At 41.2% G+C, this 27,328-nt stretch overlaps 1 protein-coding gene across 2 annotated transcripts in view; it reads right to left on the bottom strand.

The window, feature by feature from the left end:
* Positions 1-248: 248 nt before the first annotated feature.
* SUSD4 (sushi domain containing 4) overlaps positions 249-27,328 on the bottom strand; it is a 154,455-nt gene continuing 127,375 nt past the window's right edge. For both annotated transcript variants that reach the window (XM_067564892.1, XM_067564893.1), the window contains exons 5-9: positions 26,938-27,126; positions 3,955-4,146; positions 3,340-3,484; positions 1,414-1,796; positions 249-699 (exon numbers count right to left, since the gene is read on the bottom strand). In XM_067564892.1, the coding sequence (XP_067420993.1) occupies positions 671-699; positions 1,414-1,796; positions 3,340-3,484; positions 3,955-4,146; positions 26,938-27,126 (938 nt within the window). In that variant the 3' untranslated portion in view covers positions 249-670. The remainder of the gene's footprint in view (positions 700-1,413; positions 1,797-3,339; positions 3,485-3,954; positions 4,147-26,937; positions 27,127-27,328) is intronic.

Genomic DNA, 27,328 nt, shown 5'->3' with positions numbered 1-27,328 from the left:
GTCTTTCCCTTTCTTTCTTTTTAATTTTCTTTAAAAGCATTTTTTATTATCGTAATGTCAAAATTTATACGAGTCTTTTGTTTTGCTTTGCTTTCTGCAGACACGGTCTGAAATGACATTAGCAAGAACTAAAACAATGGCTTCCTCTTAAAAACCTAGTTACTACAGAAAATTCAAAGGGGACTGTTTCCTTTTTTCAGATAACACTGATTTTAAAAAAATGTATAATAATCCTTCAGAAACCAGGGTCAATAGATAATATAAAGCAGCCTTTATAAGCAAATTTACACAATCTGACATGCTTTCATGAGGCAGTTAGTACTTGTATCAAAATTCAACAGTGTTTCTACAGAATCATCCGACTTCCTGCGATGCAGAGATACATTAATTTCAGTTCCAAGATTTCACAGTTCTTTTTCTACAAATGGTCTCATCAAATCCCCAGGATTCATTTCACAAAGCTGCTGTTCAATTGCTGATGTTGTTAACCACACAGTTGATTAAGATGTGCACACAATCTGGTGACATCTTCACATGGAAGATCAAAAAATAGGAAAAATACCCTCCCCCAATCTTTAAATAGTCTTTTTATCTCTATAGGTGTATATATATGTATGTGCATGATTCATTTCCCCCAGTGTGATCATATAATGAACAAATTTTGTGCTGGTTAAGGGTCTTCTTCCATCAACGGAATTTCTAGAAAATAAAAAAAAGAGAATTATTGGCTTTAGTGTGTAGACTGCTGGGGTCAAAGGGACCTGTGATGTATTTGCCTGCAGAGTGCCATCTCACACCTATCATTTGGTGCTATACAAATAGTTTGTGAATACATTTATGATGGAAGTCTGTACTTGTGATGATACCTACAGTATTATTTCCAGTCTAGTCCCTCTTCAAGACCCACTTTTGTTGTGATGCCTATATGGAATTAGCCAACTAAACCATCCATTCACTCCAAACTAAACAAGTAAAAACTCTTCAAGGAGTGGCTTTGTTGCCACTGTGTGACTTGGGGATGAGGATTCCTCCCTGTTCCATTCCTAGGGAATCAACCCCCTTGCCACAAGCTTGGCTAGGGCATGGCACGGTGGGGAAGGGGAGATGAAATCTTAAAAGCACTGAAGAATTTGTTTGAAAGAAAGCACCAAGAATAACATGTATGTTTCAGAGGGGTAGCCGTGTTAGTCTGTATACAGCAAAAACAACGAGAATCCTGTGGCACCTTAAAGACTAACACATTTCTGCGGGCCTAAGCTTTCGTGGGCTGCAACATGTATGTTGTAAATACAGAAACAAGAGCAGGTCAACTTTGGGGCTTAATTCCTGCTCTGAAGCACAAACACATGGATTGCATTTATGGACAATTACCTTTGACACACATCTTACGTAACATATCCAAGCAAAACTTACCATCTGGAATATCGATACTTGGGCTTGTGGATGCAGCCTCTCCAGTGGTGCTATTGTTCACCTCAGTTCTATCTGAAACAGGATGCACGCCCATTTGGCACACAGAAGATGAATATAAACTTTGGAGAAGTTCAGAGGAGCCTGATATGCTATCACAGCTATCAAATTCACCAGGTAATGTGTCTGTATCTCCTGGGCCGGGATAAGCTGGAGGGTTCTGATCTGCTGTCTGCAAAACATGCCCCTGGCCTGCAGGAGATGAGTATCCTGATGCCAAGGCATTCAAACCACTGCTCACAGCTTCATCATAGGAAGGCAGCATGACAGGAACACCATCCACTACCACGAAGTCAGGGTCGCTGGTAGAACTCTCCTGGGCACCTCTAGATCAAACAAAGATTATCATGGAGTCTTTGAACATTTCATTTAGCATCTTGAAGCAACTGCCAAACTTCTCGCAGTCTAACTTTTTTTAATCACATGAAATGAAGCTATTGAGGGTCATTAACATTCACGGGAATATACACTTCACAAATCTGCAGAAATTGGCTCAGATTGATAGATTTGTGCAATTTGTTATGATGAAATAAACGAAGCCAGTAAAATGAGGCATCGGTTAGAGAAGGAAAGAAAAACAAGTGTGTAGCAGAGATAAGAAGCATTCTCTGTTGTCCTATGCACAGTAAATATCAGGGATATAGGATCATAGAATCAGGGGGTGAATCAATAAGTGTGTGAATCCCTGGAGAGATCAGCCCTGGAGCTAAAGGGATATGGATACTTGCAGGACAAGCAAAACTGTTTTGAGCTGATAGCTGCTGGATGATGCAAGGTTGGGGGATTTTGAGCTTGAACAATTTGCAATTTGGAAGGATCAGCAATTTCCCCCCTGCCACTACAAGAGGATATTTTTAAGCAAACCACTTTTTTCAGGCTGTAAAGTTTTGGATCTGTTCATCTAAAAACTGTGTTAGATTACAGTGGAGTCCCACCAGGATTCCATGTGTTTTTAGGATATAGGAACATCTGGAAGAAGAAGAGGAAGACAAAAGCCTATTTTAACAGGGCAGAAGAGTACAGGCCAGGACACCTGTCACTGGTGCAGCCCTCTTAAATCTAGTGCCTTCCCACTTGTGTATATATAATTTAATTTTAGGTGAACTAGTCCATCACCCTACATTGGCAGGGGGACAGACTAGTTGACCTAATCTATCTTTCCCATCTCTCACTCCTACAAATGATGTAAAGAAGAAACAGAGAGAGAGAGTTTTCTAGCAGTTTAAGCATAAACCGGGGCCCAGGAATATGACCGAACTCACTTATGTAGCCCTGTGTAGTCACTTAACCTGCATACATCAGTTTTCCCATTTGTAAGAGAAGGGTTTATTTACCTCCCTGTCTTGCAGGGAATAGCATGAACATTAAAGGCAGTGTGTGTGCGTGTGTGTGAGTGAGAGAGAGAGAAAGACTATGAACATCCTGTATGGATTTCACAGGAAGCCTCACTGATGTTTTAAAAAAATATTCCTACTGAGAAAAAAATTGTTTTTAAGTTTACGCTACTAAGCCCAACATATTTAAAAGAACCTACTTCCCACCTCCCAAGATTGACATTTTAAAATATGTTGCTTCTGCCTGTAAATATATCCGATCAAAGACAAAAACCCTCAGTATCAGTTTAGTGATTATTATAATCACAAGCAAAGTGAATCTGGCAAACTTTGCCTCTTCTTTTTGTCCGAGAAAAGGCCAGAAGCACTAGCAAATTCCATGGGTTGCATAGGTATCTCCCCATTCCCTCTGTTATTTATTGTTCAGTGCAAGAAAAGAAGATATTTGCAATGTCATTTTATTTCCTCTCCAAAGGGCATTCAGTGAAATATTTAAATTAAAGCCCTCAATCTCCAGAGAGCAAAAAGTACAAACCTGGGAAGGAAATGCATCTTAAATTTAGTCTGGAACATCCTGGCTAGAATAACCAAAAGAAGTACCAGCAGAACGCTGGTAGCAGTAAATGCCACTATTTTCCATGTAGTCAGGAGGGTTTCCTGTGTATTTGGCCAGCTTTGCTCTGTAGCAAAAGGGCAATAAAACAGTTGCATTAGATTATTACTGTTGTTTCATATTTATAATGCAGTAGTGCTCAGAGATTACAATCAGGATCCAGGCTCTAGGTTTTGTACAAATACATATAGACAAAATCCCTATCCTTAAGGCACGTTGTCATAATTTACTAAATCTTTCAGTGGCTTCCATGCCATTTTTACTCATGTGTTTGTAAGACGGATTTATTTACAAACAAAATAAAGAAGATTTAGCAGATGTGTAATAATGCACTTTTTAGCATTTGTGGAGTTAGCTGCTGAAAATTCAGGATAATAAAAGCAGAAAATAACTTCACATTTTACTAGTGTTTTAAAATGAATCTATAAAATTTAAAACATGACACAAATATAGTTTGACAGGCAGTCACCCTGTGATTATACTTTTAAAATAAAGGGTTAACTGACACAGAAGTTGTGATCTTAATGCTATTTTTACCTGTTTTGACACAGGATACTTGATCTGAAGGAAACCATTCTCCTTTTTGGCAGGTGATGTATTTGTAGTCATTGGTAAGAGTGTAACCAGGATCACAATAGAATTCAACCACAGTTCCATGGTTGTAACGCTCACAAGGCCGCGGATGGCAAATGTAATCTCCATGAGTCACCACTGGAGGTAGTGGACAAACTTAGGCAAAAAGAAAGAAGGAAAGCATCAACAACAGCAGCGACCAATTCATACAGAATATCTTCAGTGTATGGATTTGATGCGCCACTGTACACACGGCCAACTTCTGCCTCCCTGGATAACTGAACCCCAAATAGGTGCATATATATGCTACCATATTCATATTATTGGGTGCCTGAATTCTGACCATAAATGCCCATTATCATATGTCTCTGGTGCAGTGTGGGGGAAGGAATGTAGTTCCCATAGGTAGGTCAGAAAACCACGTGGCAGCAATGTGCAGATCAACCTCAAGACCTCAGCCCCAGAACTCAGTGGCATTTTTCATGAAGGGACTAAAATGCAACCTTTCTGTGGGCTTTTTTGGTGGGAAGGGGTTGAAGATGAAAGGGGAGGAATCATAAGTAGGGCAGAAAACTACCACTCTGTAATACTCCCTCTACCCTTGGGTTTTGTGGCAAGCAACTTTACTAGGCAGCTGGAATTCAGTTCTACAGTCCTGCTAATACATACATCATTAACATTATGAAATAATTGCAAGCAATAATTTCATTCTCAAACCGGCTGTTGTAAAGTATACTGTGATAAATACGGTACAGGGAATGTTGCTAAAGCAATTAAAGCCCCTAAATTATATTATTTTAAAGAGGGTGTCAGAATCTGACAACCTTACTCATGTCAAGTAACACCTCACTTTGTGAACTGTCCCTTTGATTTCAGTGGGCCTGCTTGTGAAGTAAGGAATTAAATGTTAGGGTGATAGAATCTGGCTCTGTATTAATAAAGCATGCTACAATGGGCTAAGTAAATAAGAAAGAATTACAATATAAACATGCTTTAAAAAGACATTGAAAGAAAAAGAAATCACTTTGTTGAGTAGACAAAATAAATGAGTGACTGAAGGAACATTTTAGAAAATAGCAGTAGCTGAAAATGTTTGAATGCATTATTTTTTTTGTATAACAGAGGAAGCCTCTTTACCAAAAATGAGAAATAGAATTAGTTGACCACTGGTTTGGTTAATGCTTCTCAAAGCTGCTGTTGTGAATTAATAAAATGTTTACAATACTGAACTGAGAGTTCTGAGAACTGAAAGTGTCCAAATAAGCTAAAATGGTCAGTTTATTTCCCATCAGAGGCAGTAACAAGTAAACAACAGGATCAATGCCCCATGTACAAGCAGCTGTGTTAATTTCACGTGTCTGCTACGCAGTAAAGATCTACTGCATAGATTTAAATAATGAAAATGCCATTTCTCTAAAACAGAATCTCCACTGAAATCAAAATTCAGTTGCTTCTCTCTGTGAATCTTGTAACATGAATAATGGATTTCAAAAGCTTAAACAAAAAAAAAAAAAGAAAAAGAAAAAAAGAAAAAAAGAAAAAAAAGGAAAAGAAAACCCACAACGACATTAAACAAAACTTCAAGAGAAGCTGATTATAATGTGCAGCACTATCTATTCCCCATGCCCTGAAGACAAGCTTTGTTTGCTTTTTCACTGGCAATGCTTAATAATAATGTGAAACCAAGAACAAGTAATTCACACCAAAGGCAATACTCTGCATACTTTCCAAAGTGGACTAAACGGAGGGGAAGCAGGAATGATTTATTAGGTCTGAAGAGCTCTCTCTTCTTCTGCCTGAAACAATTTTTCTAAGTATGACTCAAAGGAGGATACCAAGATGGAAAGGGAAGATGCCTGTTATCCATATCATGGATAACCTCACCATACCAATCTATGAAAGCAACAATCCCAGCCCATGACCACGAGACATGGTACATTTTATTACTTACATTTATTGCCATCTTCCTATAGTTCCCTACTATCTAAACTTCTTTGCAGCTGGGTTCAAAGCAAGCTGTTACAGGCTGCCGGAGATGTGTCAATTCACAGTACTGCTCCAGCAATGTGCAAACTAAAAAGTTTCTCATCATAGAGATCAACTGCTTCGAGAAGCAAATTTCTAATCTAAAGCAATGACACCTGCTGCCTTTCCTGGCACTCACAATCCCCAGTCTATTAATGACAGTAGGGGCCACAGCAATCTTCTGAATGCAGGAGGCTCCACGCTGGCCTTCTAGCATTCTGTGTCAGTCCAGTAACAAAGCATTTTTCAACAGTAAGATTAAAAACAGTACATTGCCAGCTCAACTCAGATATGATACTGTCACAGCCTGCTTATACTTGGAGACATGTTTTATTAACACTGAAAACACGAGCATTAATCTTAGTGTGTTCTATTTCCTAATGATAAAATTGAAGCTGGTGCCACATCCACTGTAAATGTCTTCCACATTTCAAGGGAAACTCATACTGTTGCTGCCCGAGAGCTTTTGTAAACAATCCTCTTTTTATCTTTGTAGACAATTTATCTTGGGTAATAAATAAAATGAAATGAGCCTATTATAAACACTCCTGCCTGCCAATGGCTCTTTTTATTAAAATTCTTATTATGAGCAACAGATGGGGAAAGAATGGAGCGGGTTTGAAAATGAGCAAATTAATCTCAATTCTTAATTTAGGTACCCAAGAGAATAAGGGCTTTTCCCTCACTTCAGGCATGTCTCACTAATGAATTTTATGCTAATCCAGTCTAAAGAATCCTCAGCGCACTTTCACAATTTTCATGGAACAGAGGCCTGTGATTATGTTCAAATTTGCAAACTATGACATTGATACTGTAATCGATAACCTTTAGATTTATAGAGTCTTTGTCAAATCAAAGCAAGCAAACTACATTAAAAACAACCCCTTTCAATCCATTAGCTATCAAACACTGAGCAGCCTGTCATATTCCCAGTTCGCTTTCCAACCCACCCTGTGTAAATAATAACTAAAGGCCTGATCCAAGTCAATGGAAAGACTCCCAGGGACTTCAAATGTGCATTAGAGCAGGCTCTAAAACTGGAATATTTTAAAGGCTCTGATCATGCAGGCTGCTGAACACGCTTTCCTCCCAATGAGTAGAGGGTTCTGAATGCAGCAGGAGGCACTAGCCACCTCACAGGATTGGGCCCTAAATTTATGACACCTTAATTATAATTAAAACACTATGGAACTCTGCAGCCATTCAAATTCCATTTCCTGAAGGCTCTCATGTGTGTTAGAAACTAGTATATCACAACAATGTTCTTAAGATTAAAGGGACACTATCATATCAAATATGGCCCCAAATTTAGGTTGCCAAGCCTAAAACCAATAGCAATGTTTCCAAGAAACTAACATGAAAAATTCCAATGCACATTTAAAAAAAAAAAAAAAAAATCAAACAAACAGTCCCCACTGTGTTTGTAATCCATAGACTGAAGCCTTGGGCTAGACCATGAGAGATCCAACCAAATGAAATTGCCCATAAACCAATTAAAAGAAACAATAGTGAAGCTGGCAAGACTTTTTCATTGTCCAAGCTCAGAGAAATGTGAAAAGTGAATAAACAACAGAGAGAGAAGCAATTCCACTTCAAAAATTCTTTCAGCTTTAGTACTCTGTGGTGTTATTTCTAACATATGTTAAGAATCCTTTTACTTTATGACTTTTAATACGTGACAGAATCCTTTTAATAGCTATAGATTTAATCATTTTCAGCACTTCATAATGCTCTCAGACTTTATTTCAGTAATTACATCATCTAGACTGGAGAATCTAAAATCACCTTCTTTTTTGAAAATGAGAGTTAAAAAAGAGTTTTTGAGTTTTTAACTCTGAACTTTAAAGCTCTCCAGTTAGGTGAGTGTAATTCATGTCTTCTGTTCTCCTGAGTTTGAAATGTGTGACAAAATCAAATGAGCCTTGTTCCTCTGTATTTTTGTGTTTCCTGAGAATTCAGCTGTTATGGGCAACAGCCAAAGATTGTAGCAGGCTCTTTATCAGACTCGGTGTTTTGCAGCTGTGCATTCCAGCTGAAAAGCTGAATGATTAACCAGAAATAAACCACCATTTTCTCCTGACAATAGACACAAAAACCATGTCTGTTTAGCATAAAAAATCCCTCCTGGATTGGGCCCTACACTACACCAATCAATGAAGCCTAAGGGATGCATTCTCAGTTTGATCTGCTGGGCTTCTACAATTTTTCTTAATGACAGCAGGTGCTAAGAGCTCTAGTCTGAGATATGCTGAGTGCCCCCAACTCCCATTGATGTCAGTGAGAGATGAGGGTGCTCAGCAACTCAGAGGAAGTGCTTAAAACCTTGAGACTTATATGCTGGATCTAGGCAGAGCACCTATTTAAGACAGATGGCAGAACACATCCCACTTTAAAGTGTATACAAAAATCATGCCTGTCCTCACCTGATGAGTCTCCTCAGGTGCTGGGTTCCCAAGCTTTGCTTTACAAATGACATTCTTTCATAGCTTAGTTCTGCAATCAAGCAATGCCAAAAATATTCTATCATTTTGTTTTTTTCAGCAGTCTAGTCGCTTGAATGCAGATGTATGTACACCAAAATAATGAGTCAAAATTTAATTTATCCATAAACGCTGTTTTGCCCTTGAGTTTGAATGGCAGCTGTGTTGCGGGGTGGCTGTCGGACAAGTGCTTCAACTGAGCAAAGGTCCTCAATTCTCAGCAAGGCTAATGGCTCCTATATGAGTGATACAAGCATCAGCAAGTCAAGACAGCCCAGAACTGTGCCCCTCTCCTTGTTCGTCTGACTCATGGTTATTTCTGTTTATAAGGCATCGAAGCTGGACGTAAATCCAAGCTGAACAACTATAACCAAATTCATTTTCTGAGGGCCATTGTAAAATACCCGGGGCTAGATTCTCTGCTGCATCTCCTGAGAGAGAGAGAGTGCAGAAGGCACAGGGAGAAGAGGCAAAGGTGGTTGTACACCCATAGGCTGCTCCGCCTTGTGGCAGCCTCCACAGTTGGCTCCAGGCCACTCTGCAGTTCAGAATCCTCCTAGCATTCTGCACACCACCTCATCCCCCATGTCAGGGCCTTCTGGGGAGTGGGTGTAATGTGGGGTCACTTACAACTTAGACGCTACAGAGTTTGATGGTATTTGCTCAGGACAGCTTCCTATTCACTGTGGACAAGTGGATTATTCAAGCACTGCCTATAGGATAAAACAATGAGAGTCCTGTAGCACCTTAAAGACTAACAAATTTCTGCGGGCATAAGCTTTCGTGGGCTGCAACCCATTTTGTCAGATGCGGAACTGCCTATAGGATGTTAACCTATTCCTAATCTTTATCATTGTTAACTTCAGGAGGGATTCTTGACATTCACATAACTCCAATTACCCTTAATGGGGAAGCAAGAGAGATGTAATGTTACATTTTTAAAGTTAATGACTCGAAACTGATATTGTGTTACAATTAACAACAGTGCACAACCATTTAATTCCTTAAATTGCAGGGGCCATAACTTTGTGGGTATGGCCACACAGTTATTTTTCATCCGGGCTGGTACATTTAGGATATGTCTACACTACCACTTTTCCCAGTATAATTTATGTTGCTCCGGGGGGTGAAAAACACACCCCTGAGCAATATAAGTTACATTGACAGAAGCACTGGTATGGACAGCGTTATGTTGGCGGGAGAGCATCTCCCGCCGACACAGCTACCACGGCTCGTTGGAGGTGTTTTAATTATGTCGATGGGAAAGCTCTCTCCTGTTAGCACAGAGTGGCTACATGAGAGATCTTACGGTGGTGCAGCTGCATCAGTACAGCTGTGCTGCTGCAAGCTCTCTAGTGTAGACATGGCCTTAGTCTTCGGACTACTGCTGAGTGTTAGGTAAATTATTCAGGCTTTGCCTTGACTTTCACACTTGAGGCTGACAATAAAAGCAATATAATCTGTTGAGACACAGGGCATTTCAGAAGCCTATCTTCTGCCTTCAAATCACAATCTGTATCAAAAAATATGTTTTCCCTCTAGTTAGTAGTCTGCCTCCTGTATTAGATTTTACTGTCTGTGCTAGGTTACCTTCAGAACATTCCTGTGTATGGCCTGAATTTTAATGTTTCACACAGGAGAAGAGGGCATCATCAAAACATAGGTGCTTTTAACAAAAATAACATTTATTCTAAATGTGCTGTGCATCCCTGCTTGTTTTTTTTTAAAAGGATGAAAAAGAATTAAGATCAGTCTTTATAATGAGGCTAATGCAAGTAAAAGCTGCAGTGGACAAAGTGAAGGGGAAGCACTTTTTCACATTTCACTAGACAGTAATGGAGATCTGGAAAATCCTGGCATGCCTGTGAAGTGCATACCATCTGTGCACAAATCAGGAGAAAGAAAAATCTCTCCTGAGTCCTAACCCTCTTGTTTGTCATGCTCATACACACAGTGCCAAAGTTAAACTAACACCAGCAAGCTGGATACCTGAAATCCTGCCATTTGCATTTCTCCCCTTCCACGAGCAGTCTTAGTCCCCGGGGTACCAGAAAGGCAGCCCAACTTCATGTTAACTAAACTGACATTAGATGCCAGTCTACTACTGAACTGTCAGCAAAACTCCTTCCCTCTCTGTAATTAAAGTGAAACAGATGGCAATGGAAAAACAAGGTGATTTCACATTTGTTCCACAGTGACCAGATAATCACTACTGAGGGAGGCACATAGCAAGCCTCAGTTTCCTAAACATATGTTCCATTACCTTCCCTGAGGCTTATCATCCTGTCACAGGCTTTGGAAACCAAGGAGTAAGAGCATTTCTTATCTTCCCAATATAGACTGTTCCACATTTCTGCAGGGCAATTAAAGTCCTTAACTCCCCATTTACAGGAAATGAGAGTGGGCTATTCAATACAGACTTGCTCTAATGTAACATTCTGAAAGAAGGACTCTAACTTCCCTGAGAAGAGCACTCAGGAGGCAATGTGCTAATCCTTCCCATCTTTTCTTCATCCTAGCCCACTAATATTCACTCTAATACTCCCCAGCAGACAAGAAGCAGGTTGCCCCTTCAAAGGCAATACCATGGCTGGCCACTAGATGGGAGAACAGAGCCAGGAGATATAGTCATTTGTCACATAATAGTAATTTTATGTCAGAAACAGGATACTCAGCTCCATTATTGCCAGTGTGAAGTTTTGCCCCATTCCAGCCACCATACATATCAGACCTCAGTTTACTACAAAGGGACGGATTGGCCCAAGCCAGCATAGAGGGCAGATGCTCCAGGGAGGCCTTCACTCCAGGAAGGGCAGTGGCACTGCCATTGCTGCTCTCCCCTTGGGGTTCTGCTCAGAAAGGGCGACTTTAAATCCTGGCAGTGGGGAGCAGTGCCGACACAGGCTGCCCAGGAGTGGTGCTGAAGCAGTCTCTCTCTCTGGGGCGGCCGGAGCCAACTACTCTGGAATGACCCCACCCCCTTTTGGGGCTAGGTTGCTTGGCTCCAGAATGCTGGTGGAGCAAAGTATCTTTTAAATATTGACTCAAAGGCAGTTACCCCACCCCATAGTCTAAACATCTGCACAACTTGAAAAACAAGGTTTTAAAAGTAACCTACAAAAGAAACAAAATAAGGTTTGTGCCCATTTCTGCTTCTTGATGAATATTACCGCTAAACAACATTTCACTGACAAAAATGCCATCCCCACTCAGCCAAACGCCCAGTTAAGGGCTCATTCTTTAACAAACTCACACAACAAGGTACCCAGTTTATCTGACAGACTCTGCTACTCCACAAATAATTACCATGCACCTCCAATACCTGCACACACACATGCGAGACACATACCATGTTACTCACGCATTTGCACTACAACACAAAGTCTTAACTCCAACCTCATATTCCCCCATTATAATATACACCACTACAGAAATTACTGCAGCACCTATATCTTCATATTTAATTGGTGTCAAAATCTTTCACAGAGAGCATTATTCCTCTAAGAATTTCTCAGGTGGAAACAAGAACAAACAAAAAGATAGGAGCTTTAAACAAAAAATAAAACAGACAGTTACTTCAATTTCAGTCTTAAGTCTCATGATATCATAATCCAACCAGTTCTCTAGTTGTGCATAAGAATTTCTGGAGAAAAATAAGTAGTAAAGAATTGGTATGTCTAATGCAAAAACAAGCACGAAAAACAATATCCTTTTTCAGGGCTGGAAAGGGGAGGAACAGAAATTCTTTATGCGTTATAAATAAGCACAAAAAAAAAAGCACTGTTTCTATTTTTTACATCATTTCAGTTATAGGATCATGAAAATAAATTAATTACATCAAAACATCTTTCATTCTCACCTGCAAAATAAAAACATGATCTCAATATATATATATATATATATATATATTGAGATCATGTTTTTCTTTTTAATGTTTTATTGTTTGTGTACTGATGTTTTATTTTTATGTGTTTATTTCAATGTTTATATATTTATATATATAAAGTCTCTCCCCAACCCACTACATAGTCTGATACTGGTAGGGAAGATTTACTCTCAGACTCAGCCAGTCTGAATATTGTTGAGAGCTGGAGAACAGAGGAAACTGCATGTCCAATTGCTTAAAAAATAAGCACTATAAAACCACAATGGTCTAGAAGAGTTTTGTAAACTATAATTTACTTCTAATCAGTCTCTTATGAAACAGGAGCAGACCACAACGTGTTGTTAGAGTAAATTCCTATTAATCATGACAGTAAATTATCAATTTCCTATTTGCAAATCTTTATATTGAAAAACACTGCTGGGGTTGCAAAAAGAGTCTGCTAAGAATAGGCATTCCTGATGCAAAGTGGGGCTGACAGTGTCCTCGTTTGCATTCCAATACCCAGAATGCATTTCCAGTGTATATACAGCTATGTAATAGTTATAACAGGACAAACTGGAAAGTCCTTTTATGTGTGGAATTTGTGCTTTGACAATGAAGAAGTGCTTTCAAGGAATTTTTCAGATTGTTCCCCAGCAAAACAACACTGAGTCAAACTAATCTCTAACAACAAATAAATCACTACAAATTGTAAAGCCAATTGTATGACTTGTAACAGATATGACTTAAAGTGACAGAAGTATGAGGTGATCACATCGATCATGTGAAGCTGTTAACGGGCACCAACCAGAATCTTGCAGAGGGTGTGATGGGGTCTCCATCCCACACAAGGCCTGAGCAGGTTAAAAAGGGCCAATTAATCTGACAGGCTGCACCTGGAGGAGAGCCAAGGACTGATAAAGGCTAATGGCTGATGAAACCCACCTAGGGCAGGAGCTGAGCAAAGAAAGAGAGGATGACAGGGAGAGGCTCTGTAGTCACTCCCTAGGGAGGAAGGGAGTTGGCTAAAGACAAGGAGGTCTAGGGGGAGAATAAGCCCTGGGATACTCCCTTGGACTATAGTCTCTGGCAAGATCCCGAAAGGGGGTGAAATAGCCACCTGGAGTAGAGGAAGTTCCACTGGTAACCCAGGGGGCAGAGATAGAGAAGAAAAGTAGGAAAGAGCCATGGCAAACAGCAACAAGTCGGAGCTGGAGCAGACTGTGGTTGCTGGGCCTAGGATTTCTGGGCTGGAATGCAGAGTAGTGCGTGGGCCTGGGTTCCCCTATCAGCCACTGGAGAAGTGGCACAGTCTGAGCAGTGGATCAGAAGACTGCCTGAGACCATTTGTCCAGAGGAAGGGGAAAACTATAGTGATTTGGCCCCAAGGCCAAGCCACAAAAAGGAAACATCCCAAGTGCAGAGAGACACACACCTCTCCCAGAGGTGGGCAACTGAAGGAGGGAGCATCAGAATCGAGAGCTAATCCCCCAATGAGCCACAAGGAGGCACAGCCTAGCAGTAAGTAGTAAACTCTGTCACAGAGGGTTGAACACATAAGAATAATATACAATTGGATAGCACCTTTCATCCTAAAATCTCCTAGCTCTTGCGGTGAATTAAACCCACATCATTGTGTGTATATTTTACTGCTGAAGAAAAGAAAGACAAAAGAGTTAAGTGACTTGTTGAAGGTCAGTGGTAGTCGGCAATAGAATCCTGGTCTCCTGACACCCAGCTGTTTGCTCTAGGCACTAGACCAAACTGTCTTAATTCTGTGTAATCTCAAAGAACAGCTGAGTCCACACTGTAAGATTCAGAGAAAAACTAGCTATGCTAACATAGCACTGCAAGCTGAACAGTCTCATGATGAGAAGCACTTTTCACCTTGTAGAAATTGTGAAACGAGATGAATAATTAAGTTTTTAATGAAAACCAGCTTTTCTGATCTACTTCTGACAAATGCTGTCTTGCTGAAAATTGACCTCACTGCAACGCCAGCAGTATGAGCCTAAGTGAAAGATTATAAAACCAGTTCCCGTTCTGCTTTATATAAGTGTTTCACATTGTAAATAACTTTCTGTTCTTCTTTAACAATCACTTACTTTACCGTGGACTTCCCTGTTAGTGGAGATACAAACTCAGGCAAAGCTCCCACTGAAGTTTCATGCTAGTTGTTAGTAACGCAGCCATTTGCAGCAGAGGAGCCAGAGAAACACTGATCTTAATTAAATGCAGTAGTTTCAAATACATTTCACAGTTTATATATGGCAAGGCACACTTCTCCTGATCTTTTGCACAGAGGTGATAACCTAAACAGGTGCAACTTTCATTTAAACTACATTATTGGTTATGATCTTGCTGAGGTGCTAATGCGTTGAGGGCACACAACACTTTAAGGGGCACATTAATATTTTTTAGAGAAAGGAGATGAATAACGTTTGAATAAATTTATGTGCTTCAGAGCACATGGCTGTTTGGAGCACTACAGATGCAATTACAGCAGGTAGTGTATTAGTCAATCACAACATTACTTACCTTCTGCAAACACGTACCCCAATGAACCCAGTACATCTCTGAATAATGATGCATTGTCTTTAAAACCTCCAGAACCAGACTTTCAATATCTGGCCTCACTCTTTAGGCTCAAGATTTGTAGGTGTGAGTTCAATTTGATGTTAATAATTATTTGCATGTGCAATTGATGTCACTTAGGCATCTCACTACCTGAATTGCAGCTACAATCAAGTCTTGTACTTCAGTGTCCAAACAACATCAATTGCATCCACAAAAAATCATAGGCAGGAGTCCAGGTTGGAGCCCTGTTCAAAAATCAGGCCTTTAATTTGCTACCATTGTCAAAAAGGTTATTCCAGGAAGCCTCATCTTTCTGGGACAGTACTTTCTGCCATATGTGATGGATGTGGAACTGAAATAATTTATGAATGTTGAATGCTGACCTGTGCAGACTGTGGTTTTAAATCCTTTTTCCTCGAAATGTTTTGTTCCTACTAGTGAAAGAAACAGTGCTTTAGTTTTAAGAAAGCTGTCTGGTCACTATATAGACCAGGGGTCACAGAGTCCTTAAGGGAAGAACCATAGGTGCTGAACCCAGTTGGATCTGCTGAGTAAGCATGATTGAGGCAGAGGGTACTATAGTTCAGGACCCTGGTCTAAGAGCAGAGAATTGCATGATTCTGCCTCAGGGAGATAAAGACACGAAGTCTGAGCGGGTGCACTCAGCGAGATCAGGAAGGAGACAGAGGTGCAGCTTAGAGCCTCGTAACCTGACGGAACCCGACTACAAGTGTTAGGTCTGAAAAGAACCTGAACCTCTTGGGCTTGGGTTGGGTAGGCTCTCATCACCTCTGCCTGCCCGTGGGGTTGGGGGTGGCAGAGGTTGCGCGCCCCACTTCTGCTGGTCGTTGCTGCCTTGCTGTGCTGTGGAGTGAGTGTGCTGATGCAGTGCCTCTCACTCCGCAGCATGTGCAGTGCAGTGAGACAGTGGCGGTGGGCAGGAGGAGGGCACCCAGCCACTGGTGCGCCGACTCCACAGGCAGGAGGTGGCCGGGGACAGACTTCGGGCACGGGGGCATGGGAAGGGCCCACCAAACAGAGCCCCCAGGATGAGGTGGCGGTGTTGATACAGCTTTGGGGGAAATGTCAAGTTTGGGTCAGTTCTGAAAACACCTTGATACTCTTGGGCCGGCTGTGCTTGGCCGGGCTTTAAAATTAGACCAGAGCAGACCCTAATGCAGTTATCTCTACATGACATCACCATACAAGGCCAGGGTGGCACCAGTGCACTAGTGCTATTATTCTGATTCCAGCCCTTCGTTCGCTTATAGTCTCTTCTATTAATTAGTTGTGTTTGAAAGTTTGGCTCCTGCCTGAAAGTGAACAAACCAATTTAGCATGTAATATATGTTTCAGATTCTTTAGAGATAGGTCCAGATCTTCAGCTGGTGTTAATCAGCCTAGCTTGAGTGACTTGCAGTCATTGGAGCTGCACCGATTTACACTAGCTGAGGAGCAGACCCAATGACTGTAGTAAGTGGACTGAAAGTCAATAAATATGTCCTTGATGCATACAGTAATATTTCTATTCCCACTGACACAGTGTAGTGAGCTTGTTCTGTTAGAGATGCACTGTCAGATAAAATTGAAGTTCACTATAAGACAGCCCTGAGGGATAAACTTGATCTGCTTTCCCCTGCCTAATCCTTCACACATTTGCAACACCATGGATAAAATGTATCATGCGTCTATGGGCAAATGTGAAACATGAGGGCAGGAATTATCATTTCATAAAAGAGTTCTGATGTCTGGCTGATTTTGGAAAGGCTAAGGAATTTCTGCAAAGAACACAGGTGGTACAGCAGGTGTAAAATGGTGATCTGTTTCAGCTTGATCCATATGGTTGTCACAGTAAAAGACATAAAAAGGAACAGACTATAAGTTCTTCTTTTGCCTTCCTTGAAACGCTATGAATAATGCAGGATGCATCAACTTCAAGATAGTGAAGATGAAAGAACTTTTCTACAACGCAAAGAAAGTGCAGTCATATGACATGTAATAACATTGTTTTACAGATTAATAATTTCCCCCAAATTATGACTGTAGATTCAGTTATTCAATTTAAAAATGAGAAGCACCATTTTCCCTTAGATTTTTCAAAATTTCAAAATATGTGCAATCCACTTAATTGTGTAGCCCATACTAAGGGAAAACTCCCACTGACCTAATTAAATTGTAAACTCCTAATTTTCAGCCCAGTCCTGACTCCCACTGAAGTTAATAGTATGAAAGCTCATTAAGGCATAAACCTTGTCTTTTTATAGATCTATAAAAATACCATATTATGGTACCACACTGACCCTCCATAAGGATCATCAGCAGGGTTCAGATCTTTAGATTCACGGTGCAGTCGTCTATCCCTTGAGGTGACAGAGTAACTGGTAGCAGTTTGAGATTGTTTTCTTCTATTGGAACTTGCCCCTAGAGAGGGCTGACACACTCACTTTGCCAGTGGGTTTTACAGCAGTTTCCCAAACAGCAAAATAATGCTGAGACTCAATGTTTGGTTCAGTTCCAGGTTCTGTAGGGGAATGTGTCCAGTGGTTACAGACCACTCTGTCCCCAGCCTCTCCCTGTCCTGCTCTGTTTTTCTTCCCCCTACATCATCTCCTGCCTGGGTCCCCTTCCCTGCTATCTCCCCACAGGCTCCTGCTCCTGTCCCCCTCCTCCCTAGCTCCTGCCCCCCATTACCTTCCTTCTGCTTCTACCAGTCCCCAGGTCATGCCCTTCTCTCTCTCTCTCTCTCTCACCCCCATATACTCTGCAGTCCACAGATCCTTCCTCTTTTCCTCCACTCTCAGTTCTTGCTTTTAATCCCCCTCTACTCTCATCAGGCTGTTCTGTCCTTCTCCTTCATACTGCTCAAGTCCCAGGAGGAGAAGTATTAAGAACACAAGACCGACTGTTTCCCTGCTCTCAGTTCCTGTGCCTGGCACCACAGTTGCTCTCAGCATCTTGGAAAAGCATTTTCAAGAAAAGTTCAGGTAGGCCTCTGAGATGACACGTGCAATCTGGCCAGCATGTAGGAGCTGGGTGAGGATGGAGCATGCTCAGTGCAGATGGAATCTTTAGAGAATTTAGCTGCTAAATTCTAACAAGCCTCTTCTGAGCATGTGCAAACTGTGATTTTTCAGAGTCACAATATGAACAAATTTGGATGGACTTTCACCAGGATGGCAAAAGCATATCACTGACACAGAGGACACCCCCTGCTAAATTTCAAGCCCTTGCTCCAGAGCTTGGAAGTGCTCAAGCTCTTCCACAAAAGGCTGTAAGAACTTTAACACAGGCAAAGTGACATATTTGCTCCTTATTGCCCCTGAACCATTTTAGGTGAAACTTCCCAAAACAATTCATCCTGAGGCAGACACTTGGCATAGAAAAAATCAGTCTGAATGGTATAAGTTTGGCAAAAGGAAATGTTACTCACCCTTGCAGTAACTGTAGTTCTTCAAGATGTGTATCCCTGTGGGTGCCCCACTTCAGGTGCGCATGCACCTCTTTAACCCTTGATTGGAGATTTTTAGCTAGCAATGTCCATTCGGCCCACGCATGAGCCCTATGCCTCCTTGTGGCAGACACTGAGGCTCTATAGAGGTGTGTGGGTGACCCGTCCTCCATTCCTTCTCTACCCAGTCATCCCCTAGGGAACAATCGAAACAGAGGGGAAGGAGGGTGGGTAGTGGAGCACCCATAGGGACATACATCTCAAAGAAATACAGTTACTGCTCCGGGTGAGTAACATTTCTTTCTTCTTCGAGTAGTGTCTCTATAATGCTCCACATCAGGTGATTTCTGAGAAGTATCCCAAGAAGGAGGCGGGAGCTATGGGACAGAGTCTAGAACTGAAGATAGTACTGCAGAGCCAAGTGCCACATCAGATCTGACAGCATGGAGCAGGGCATAATGCTTTGAAAATGTATGGACTCATATCCAAGTAGCCACTCTACATATCTCAGATACTGGAGCATTCTTCAAAAATTCAGTAAATGTTGCCTGTGACCTGATTGAAAGTGGGGGGGCTGAGCACCTGCAGACTCAGAACAGGTAGAGATAGAACCCGATATCCGTTTTGAAAGTTATTTGGCAGAGATAGGAGCCCCCTTAGATCTATCTGTAAAGGAAATGAAGAGTGTAGACAATCTCCTAAACTGTTTAGTCTTATCCAGGTAGAAGGCCAAGGCCTTTCTAACATTCAGGGTATGGAGATAGGATTCCTGTTGGGAACTGTGAGGTTTTGGAAAAAATAGTGGAAGATGGAAAACTGATGTAACCTCTTGTAGGAACCTAAGATGTTAAGTAAAGAGACATTATCATTAAAGAACATTATAAAGGGGTATCTGCCATTAAGGCTCCAATCTTCTAGACTCTTCAGGCTGACATGATCGGAATTAAGATAGCCATCTTCACAGATAAATGAAGTAGGGATTATGTCACCATTGGGGAGAATGGAGGTGTAAATAAGGTGGTTGAGAACAAGGTTGAGGTCCCAAGACAGGGTGGGGTGTCTAATATGAGGGAAGAGATTATGCAGACCCTTAATAATTCTGGACGATATCAGGCGAGCAAAAATAGAGACTCTCTTTATCGGGGGATGAAAGGCTGATGTGGCGGCCAGGTGTACTTTGACCGAATTTATGGACAATCTGGACGTCTTCAGATCCAGCAGGTAATCTAGGATGAGGAAAAGGGGAACCAATTCCAGCCAGAAGTAGCAATGACTGCACCAGTGGATAAATTTCTTCCATTTCTGCAGGGAAGGAAAGCAGGTTGATGTTTTTCTGCTGTTTGATAATTCCTGCTGCAGATCCATGGAGCAGGAAATGTCTATTCCAGAGAACCATCCAGGAATCACACCCTGAGGTGAAGAATCACCAGGCTGGGGTGAAGCACGCAACTCACATCCTGAAACAGGAGAGGAGAAACGGTCAGGATCCTGATCTACGGTTGGACACAGAGTTGCAGGAAATGGTACTAAGCTTGTCTCGGCCAGGAGAGTATTATGAGGATAACTCTCATCTTGTCCTGCCTGATCTTGTTCAACACCCTTAGAATTGGGGCATTTGGGGGAAAGGCATAGGATAGAATCTTCCTCCAAGATAGAAGTAGGGTGTCCCCCAGGGAATGGTGACCGAGACCTTCCCCTTGACCAGAAGAGAGGTCACTTCCCATTCTTGGAGGTGGTGAAAATATCGCTCTCTGGCATATGCTGTGGAGAACCTAAGCGTCCAGCTTCCATTCATAGTTGACAGAGAAGTGTCTGCTGAAGCCATTGGCTGTGGGAGGTAAACTGCTGATCTGGATACGGTGGGCGATGCACTAGTTCAAGAGCTTTATAGCTTTGGTGCACAAGGAGGGGAATCTTGTTCCTCTCCACTTGTTGATGTAAAACATTCAGTACACATTGTCCATCATGACCCTGAATGCTTTGTCTGCAGGAAATGGAGACAAGAGTTCTTAACCACCGTGAGCTCCAACAGATTGATATGTAGACTAGTTACATGGGCTGTCCATCTGCCCTGATCCATGAGGGTGTTTAGATGGGCTCCCCATCTTAACAGAGATGTGTTGTTTGTTAGAGTCACCGATTAGGTTGGGTGACAGAAATGGACACCTGCACAGACGTGGAGTTCTTTAGATGAAAGGGAACCATCACCACCCTGTCCAAGGAGTCCCTGTTCAGAGAATAGGCAGTTCTGAGCCAACCCTGGAAGCAGCAGAGGCATAGCCTTGTGTGATTGGTCACAAAGGTGCAAACTCCAACATGGCTCAAGACAGTTTTTTATTGTGGTCGGAGGGCTTCCCTGAATTGTTGCTACCAATGCTGACTAGGTCACAAATCTGTCTAAAGGGAGGTATGCTATAAACTGTATCCTTTGTACCGGTACTAGAGTGAGTTTCTTTACGTTCAGCAGTAGGCCCAACTCTTGGAACAGAGTGAGGGTGTTCTGGGTTGACAATAACACTGCCTTGAAGGAATGGCCGTTGAATAGCCAGTCGTCAAGTACAGGAAGACCAGAATCACTTCCTGCTGAAAGTAAGCTGCCACTACCCTTTGAAAACACCCTTGGGGCTGAGGATAGGCCGAAGGGAAGCACTTGGTATTGGAAATTATCTTGGCCTATGGCAAATCATAGGCATTTCCTGTGCAATGGGTATAAAGGAGTAGGTGTCTGTAGGTCATGGGGCGAAAACCAATCCCCTTCCTCTAGTAAAGGAATTATAGCTGCCAGAGTTACCATCCTGGACCTCTAAGGCATCACAAATGTATTCAACTGTTTTAGATCTAAGATCGACCTCTCACCTCCATCCTTCTTGGAAACTAGAAAGTATTTTGAGTAGAAACCACTGCTCCTCTAAGGAGAAGGGATTAGTTCTATTGCTCCTAGCTGGAGAAGAGACTCTACCTCTTGTCTTAGTAGAAACTTGTGTGAGGAGTCCCTGAAGAGGGCTGAGGAAGAGGGGTGGAAGGGAGGGAGTGACATAAACTGGATGGTATAGCCTGATTTTATAATCTCCAAGACCCATTGGTCCACAGTGATCTGCTCCCAAGCTCGGTGGAAATGGACAAGGCAGTCCCCAAAGTGAGGAAGGGAGGCTGGCTAAAGGACACAACTGTAAATCCAGAGGAATGGGAGGATTCATACCTTTGACCAACCCATTAAAACTGCCATTTAGATAGCCTGGGTGGTCATGGAGGTTAGTTGGATGGTTCTCTTTAAGCCTGTCTCTCTTTCTGCAGGGTTCCACAGGTCAATGGTACTCCGAGAACTGTGCAGGGCATGAGCTCTGGGCCATCTGTGACCTACTAGAATGCTTCTTGCTTGTCGGTGGGTGAATGCCCAAGGAACGTAGGGTAGCCTGGATCCCTTCAACATGTGTAGGGGTCATTCATGGTCTCCAAGAAAAGACTATGGTCATCAAAGGGTAGGTCCTGTACTGCGTTCTGAATCTCTCTTAGAAATCCAAAAGTTGGAGCCCTGAAGACCTGCGCATAACTACTACTGCAGAGATGGATCTGGCAGCAGTGTCTGCAGCATCTATGGAGGTTTGGAGAGCTGTTCAGGCCAATCGCTGATCCTGTCTGTGGACTGGAATCGCTCCCTGCAGTCATGTGTCAGCAGCTCAATAAAGGCTGTGAGCTTGATGTAATTAGCCAAGTTGTATTTGGTGACCCACCTGATAGTTTGTGATCTGGAACTGCAGGGTTGCAGATGAGTAAGATTTTCATCCAGAGATTCAGCCGCTTTTGTTCCTTGGTCATAAGGAGTAGATCTCAAAACATGCTGCCTGCCCCATTCATTCACTGCATCCAGCACTAGGGAGTTAGGTGGAGGATGGGAAAATAAAAAGTCAGAATCCTTAAGGGGCATGTAGTATTTTTTATCTGCCCTGTTGAATATTGGTAAAGTGGTTGAGAAGGAAGTGAGGGCGGTTCACCTGCGCACCACTAGACAGCCTCGGTGTCTGCCATGAGGAGCCATAAGGCACTTGCACAGGCCAAATGGACCCTGATAGCTAGAAATCTCTGATCAAAGGTTTGAGAGGCACATGCACACCTGAAGAGGGGCAAACATATGGACACTACTCAAAGAAGAATTATAAGCAATTGACCGCAGAATCTTATAATGGCAAGTGCTGAGCACTTAACTATGGCATTACTACCTGCTCTGCCTATAACAGCTTTCCCGATCAGATGAATGGTGTGTGTGGGGGCAAGGTGGGAGGGATACAAAACAGTTCCAAACAGCTGCTCCATGGAGATGGCTGCACTTCAACATTGGGTAAAGGAATTACCATACAATATATACAAGAAGGAACGATTAGGTTAATTATAAGAAAAATCTCCCTCCCTGACAGCGAGAGTCGTAACACCATGAAATAGCATCCCAAGGGATGTGGTGGAAACTCATTTAAAACTAGACTCTGATAAACATTGGAAAAGTGTATTTTAGGGAAGAATCATGCACTAGCAGTGAGAAAATAGATTAGATGAACTAATTAGAGAATTAGAATAGATTAGATGAACTAATACTTATTTTCCATCTTCAATTACTTGGATTCTATATGTAAAGTATCTAAAATGCTTTGAGATTCCCACAGCTATAACACTAAGTAAATTTTATACTGTAGCATTAATTAGAAACATGCGTCAGTTATATCAGCACATAAGAAAGATGAAGCCAAATACTTCCCTGGTGTAACTCCACTGACTTCAATGGAGTTACACCAGCAATGTATTTGGCCTAAATAGTTTAGAAAGAGGCAAAAAATTGTAAGATTCACAGATAACATTTGTGTGATTGCTCTGATTCCAGGCTCCATATGATCTGAAATTTGATGTTCATATGGAGAATCAACCACAGAAACTGCCCAGGCAAGAAAATTTGTTTGTGCATGTGCAGCAGAAAGAGCAATTTTTGGTGCTCTCCTGTAACAGTGAACAAAGCTAAATCAATATTTTCCAAAATTAGAAAGATTAATCATTATGTGGTACCACTCTGGAGAAGGTTTACTAAAGAGCCCACAGCTTTTTTTTTAAATGCAGTCAGCATATTGTTGGGGCCTACAGAAGAAGAATGTACATCAAAAACGGGAAGCTATAGACAAAACTGCTTACAGCAAAGTTTGAGAACCATAAAGATTTAGTAAAACTTCCTAACAACTCTTTGCTTTTAATCAATCCCATGTTAAAAGACCAGAACGGGTAATGTTATTAGAATACATTTAGTATTAATCATGGAAATTAATGACCAGACTAATTTGCTATTTGCACATCCCCTCTACGAAAAATGCTGCTGGGTGAGACTGCAATGTGAATACAGTTATGATATATGAAAGGGATGTGCAAAGTTGGGCTGACGTTGCTAAGTTCAACTGCAAGATGAAGGAGGAGGAGTAACAAAAGAATAGCACAAGCATGTAGGGAGAAAATCAGAAAGGCATACAATGAATCACACTTAGCACGGGACATCAAAGGTAATAAGAAAAGGTTTTTTAAAAATATATTAGGACAAAGAGAAAGACAAAAGAAAGCATACGTCCTCTACTTAATGGGGAAGGCTAGCTAATAACTGATGCTATCAAGAAGGCTGATGTGTTTAATGCCTTTTTTGCTTTTGGTCCAGTACTATTTAATATTTTCATTAAATTACTTGGATAATGGAGTGGAGAGTACACTTATAAAATCTGTAGATGAAACCAAGATGGGAGGGGTTGCAAGCACGTTGGAGGACAGGAGCTTGACAAAATTGGAGAATTGGTCTGAAATCAACAAAATGAAATTAAAGACAAATGCAAAGTACTTCACTTCCAAAGGAAAGATCAAATGCAGAGCTACAACACTGGGAATAACTGGTTAGGCAGTAGTATGGTGAAAAGGATCTGAGGGTTATAGTGGATCACAAATTGAATGAGTCAACAATGGGATGGAGTTGCAAAAAAAAAAAAAAGAAAAGAAAAAAAGCTGATATTCTGTGGCATATTAACAGGAGTATTGTATGTAAAACACGGGAAGTAGTTGTCCTGCTCTACATGGTACTGGTGAGCCCTCAACTGGAGTACCGTTTCCAATTCTAGGCACCTCACTTAAGGAAAGATGTGGACAAATTGGAGAGTCAAGAGGAGAGCAACAGAAGAGAGACCAAATTTAGAAAACTTGACATATAAGGAAAGGCATGTTTAGTATTGAGAAAAGACAGCTGAGAGGGGGCCGGCTAAGATGTTAAGGGCTGTTCTAGGGAGCACTGTGAGCAATTGTTCTCCATGTCCACTGAAGGTAGGAATATGAGAAATGGGCTTAATCTGCAGCAAGGGATATTTAGTCTGTTCATTTAATTTCATGAGCAATACTAAATTTATTCTAATAACATCACCTGTACTGGTCTTTTAATATGAGACTGATTAAAAGCAAAGAGTTGTTAGGAAGTTTTACTAAACCTTTATAGTGCTCATACTTTGCTGTAAGCAGTTTTGCCTATAGCTTCCTGTTTTTGACATACATTCTTCTTCTGTAGGTCCCAACAAGTTGCACACTGCATTAAATAAAAAAAAAAAAAAGCTGTGGGTTCTTTACTAAACCTTTCTCTAGAGTGGTACCAGACTTCATAATGATTATTTAGATTTAGATTAGATATTAGGGAAAGCTTTCTAACTTAAGGGTGGTTAAACTCTGGAATAGGCTTCCAAGGGAGGTTGTGGAATCCTCATCATGGGAGGTTTTTAAGAACAGGTTGGGCAAACACCTGTCAGAGATGGTTTAGGTTTATTTGGTCCTGCCACAGTGCAAGGGGCTGGACTTGATTTCGAGGTTCCCTTCAGCCTTACACTTCTATTATTCTATAATATTGGATATGAAGGAAGGGAATGTTGTTCTGTGATTGGAAAATTAGATGGGAGACAGGACCCCTGGAGTCTGATGCTTCTTGCATAAGTCACTTAGGCCAAATTTTTCAAATGTGGATACCTAAAGTTGATTTACAGGTGCTGGACGGAATTTTACAGGTTCTGTGTGTTCCAGTTACACCAGTCCCACATGACAAGCTGAGAAACGGAGTTGTCAGCTATACACCTCTGTCCTACCCATATGGAAACAGAAAGTACCCAAAATCTCAAGATAACCCATTCTTGTACTACCTGAAACATTTGGGGTTTGTTCATCACTTGTATATATGGGGTTTCTACAAGCAATCACCAGGAAAAAATTTGGTCAATGTTACAACAGAACAAGCACTGTGCCAAAAGTGATAATGAGTAAGGAAGAGCTTGTTGTTAAGGCACTGGATCAGGACTCAGGAGATTTAGGTTCACTTCCTGACTCTGCCACAGACTTCCCGTGTGACCTGGGGCAAGTCTCTTAATCTCTCTGTCTCAGTTCTCCATCTGTAAATTGGGGATACTAACTACATTGCCTCTCCCACACTTTATTTGTCATGTCTATTTAGACTGCAAAATCTGCAGGGCAGGGATTCTCTCTTACTATATATTTTTAAGAAGCTTAGCACAATGAAATTCTAGGTACTAATATAATACAAATGATAAGTGCCCCCATTAAAGTCAATGGGAGTTTTCCTTGTACTTTGATGGGAGCTGGAACAGGCAGTTTAAACTATTTGCTGTGTTAGGTGAGGGTAGGGAAGTGACACATGCAACATTTTCAGTTTCATACATTTGTGTTTGTGGGTTTTAATGCTCCTATCTAACACATTATAAACTTACTTCTGGCTTATCCTGCTTAATTTTGTAGATTCTTTTATGATATCTAACAGGCAGCCTCTTTCTAATCATTTTATTTGTAACATATGTATTTTGTGTACTACAAAAATAAAAAGAAGGATGATTTATGTGGAACTTTTTAGTGATTAAATTTCTAGGATGTTAGATCAGAAAATCAGCTGCTGTACATGGAACCTGTACGCTGCAATTCTCTTTTAGAATTTTGGAAACTGGTCTGCTAATTCAAAATAAGAAACACTCCAGTACTTTTGGGTAGTACATTCTTAATGCAAAATCAGGCAGTATTAGATTGTGCAAATACCTGGCATGCAGGCTGAACTAAAACTTGGTACTTAGTAGTATTTACAAATGCTTTTAGTTCAGATTGGTATGGTGTTCAAGTCTCCAGCTACTCAGGCTGTCCTTGCATGGATATAAATTCATTCACTTTCTCACCATCTCATTAGAAAGGCAGCAGATTACATAGTTTTTAGGTTTTAAGTATAAACAATCTTTGTTGTTACAAACGTCAGCTGTTATGATTACGATACTGACAGAGCAAACATTATGTAAGTAACTTTAACTATTAAGGTATAAGATATTCCAGATTACACAGTATACATACAACAAAAGAGGAGCTTGAATGGACGCACTTTGTACGTCCTGAGGAGGCAATGGGCAAAATAGAGCTAAAAATTGTAGCCCTAAATTAATATAAAATATATCATGTTAATTGTCCAAAATTAAAAACAAAACAAAACAAAACAAAACAAAAAGTTGTTTTACCTTCCACATCAAGGCACTTAGGTGAGCTATGTGACCAGATAAGGTTATACATGCACTCAAGGAACTCTGTCCCCTTTAGTTTATATCCAGGAAAGCACTGATAATATACCACTGTTCCTACTGGGAAGGAGGACTCGAACTCAGATATGTTAATGTAACTATGAGGAAGAACCAATGGCCTCAGGCAACCTGCAAATTAAGAAGAGGGAGGTATCTTTTATTATGAGGTGCTTTTCTTAGTCATCAAAACACATCGTGATTATGATTCCCAATTTGAAAAGCACAATATTTCCCATCTTCCCCCCGTGAATGTTTCTTTCAATGCTCAAGCGTCATTACCCCATTTCAAGTTAAAGTTATTTTATTGCTTATTCTACCAATATAGGATATA

This window comes from Emydura macquarii, unplaced genomic scaffold (assembly GCF_026122565.2).
Source record: "Emydura macquarii macquarii isolate MOO-44397 ecotype Brisbane River unplaced genomic scaffold, CSIRO-AGI_Emac_v2 contig_2676, whole genome shotgun sequence".
Taxonomy (NCBI): Eukaryota; Metazoa; Chordata; order Testudines; family Chelidae; genus Emydura; species Emydura macquarii.
This window is presented reverse-complemented; position numbering and strand designations above follow the sequence as displayed.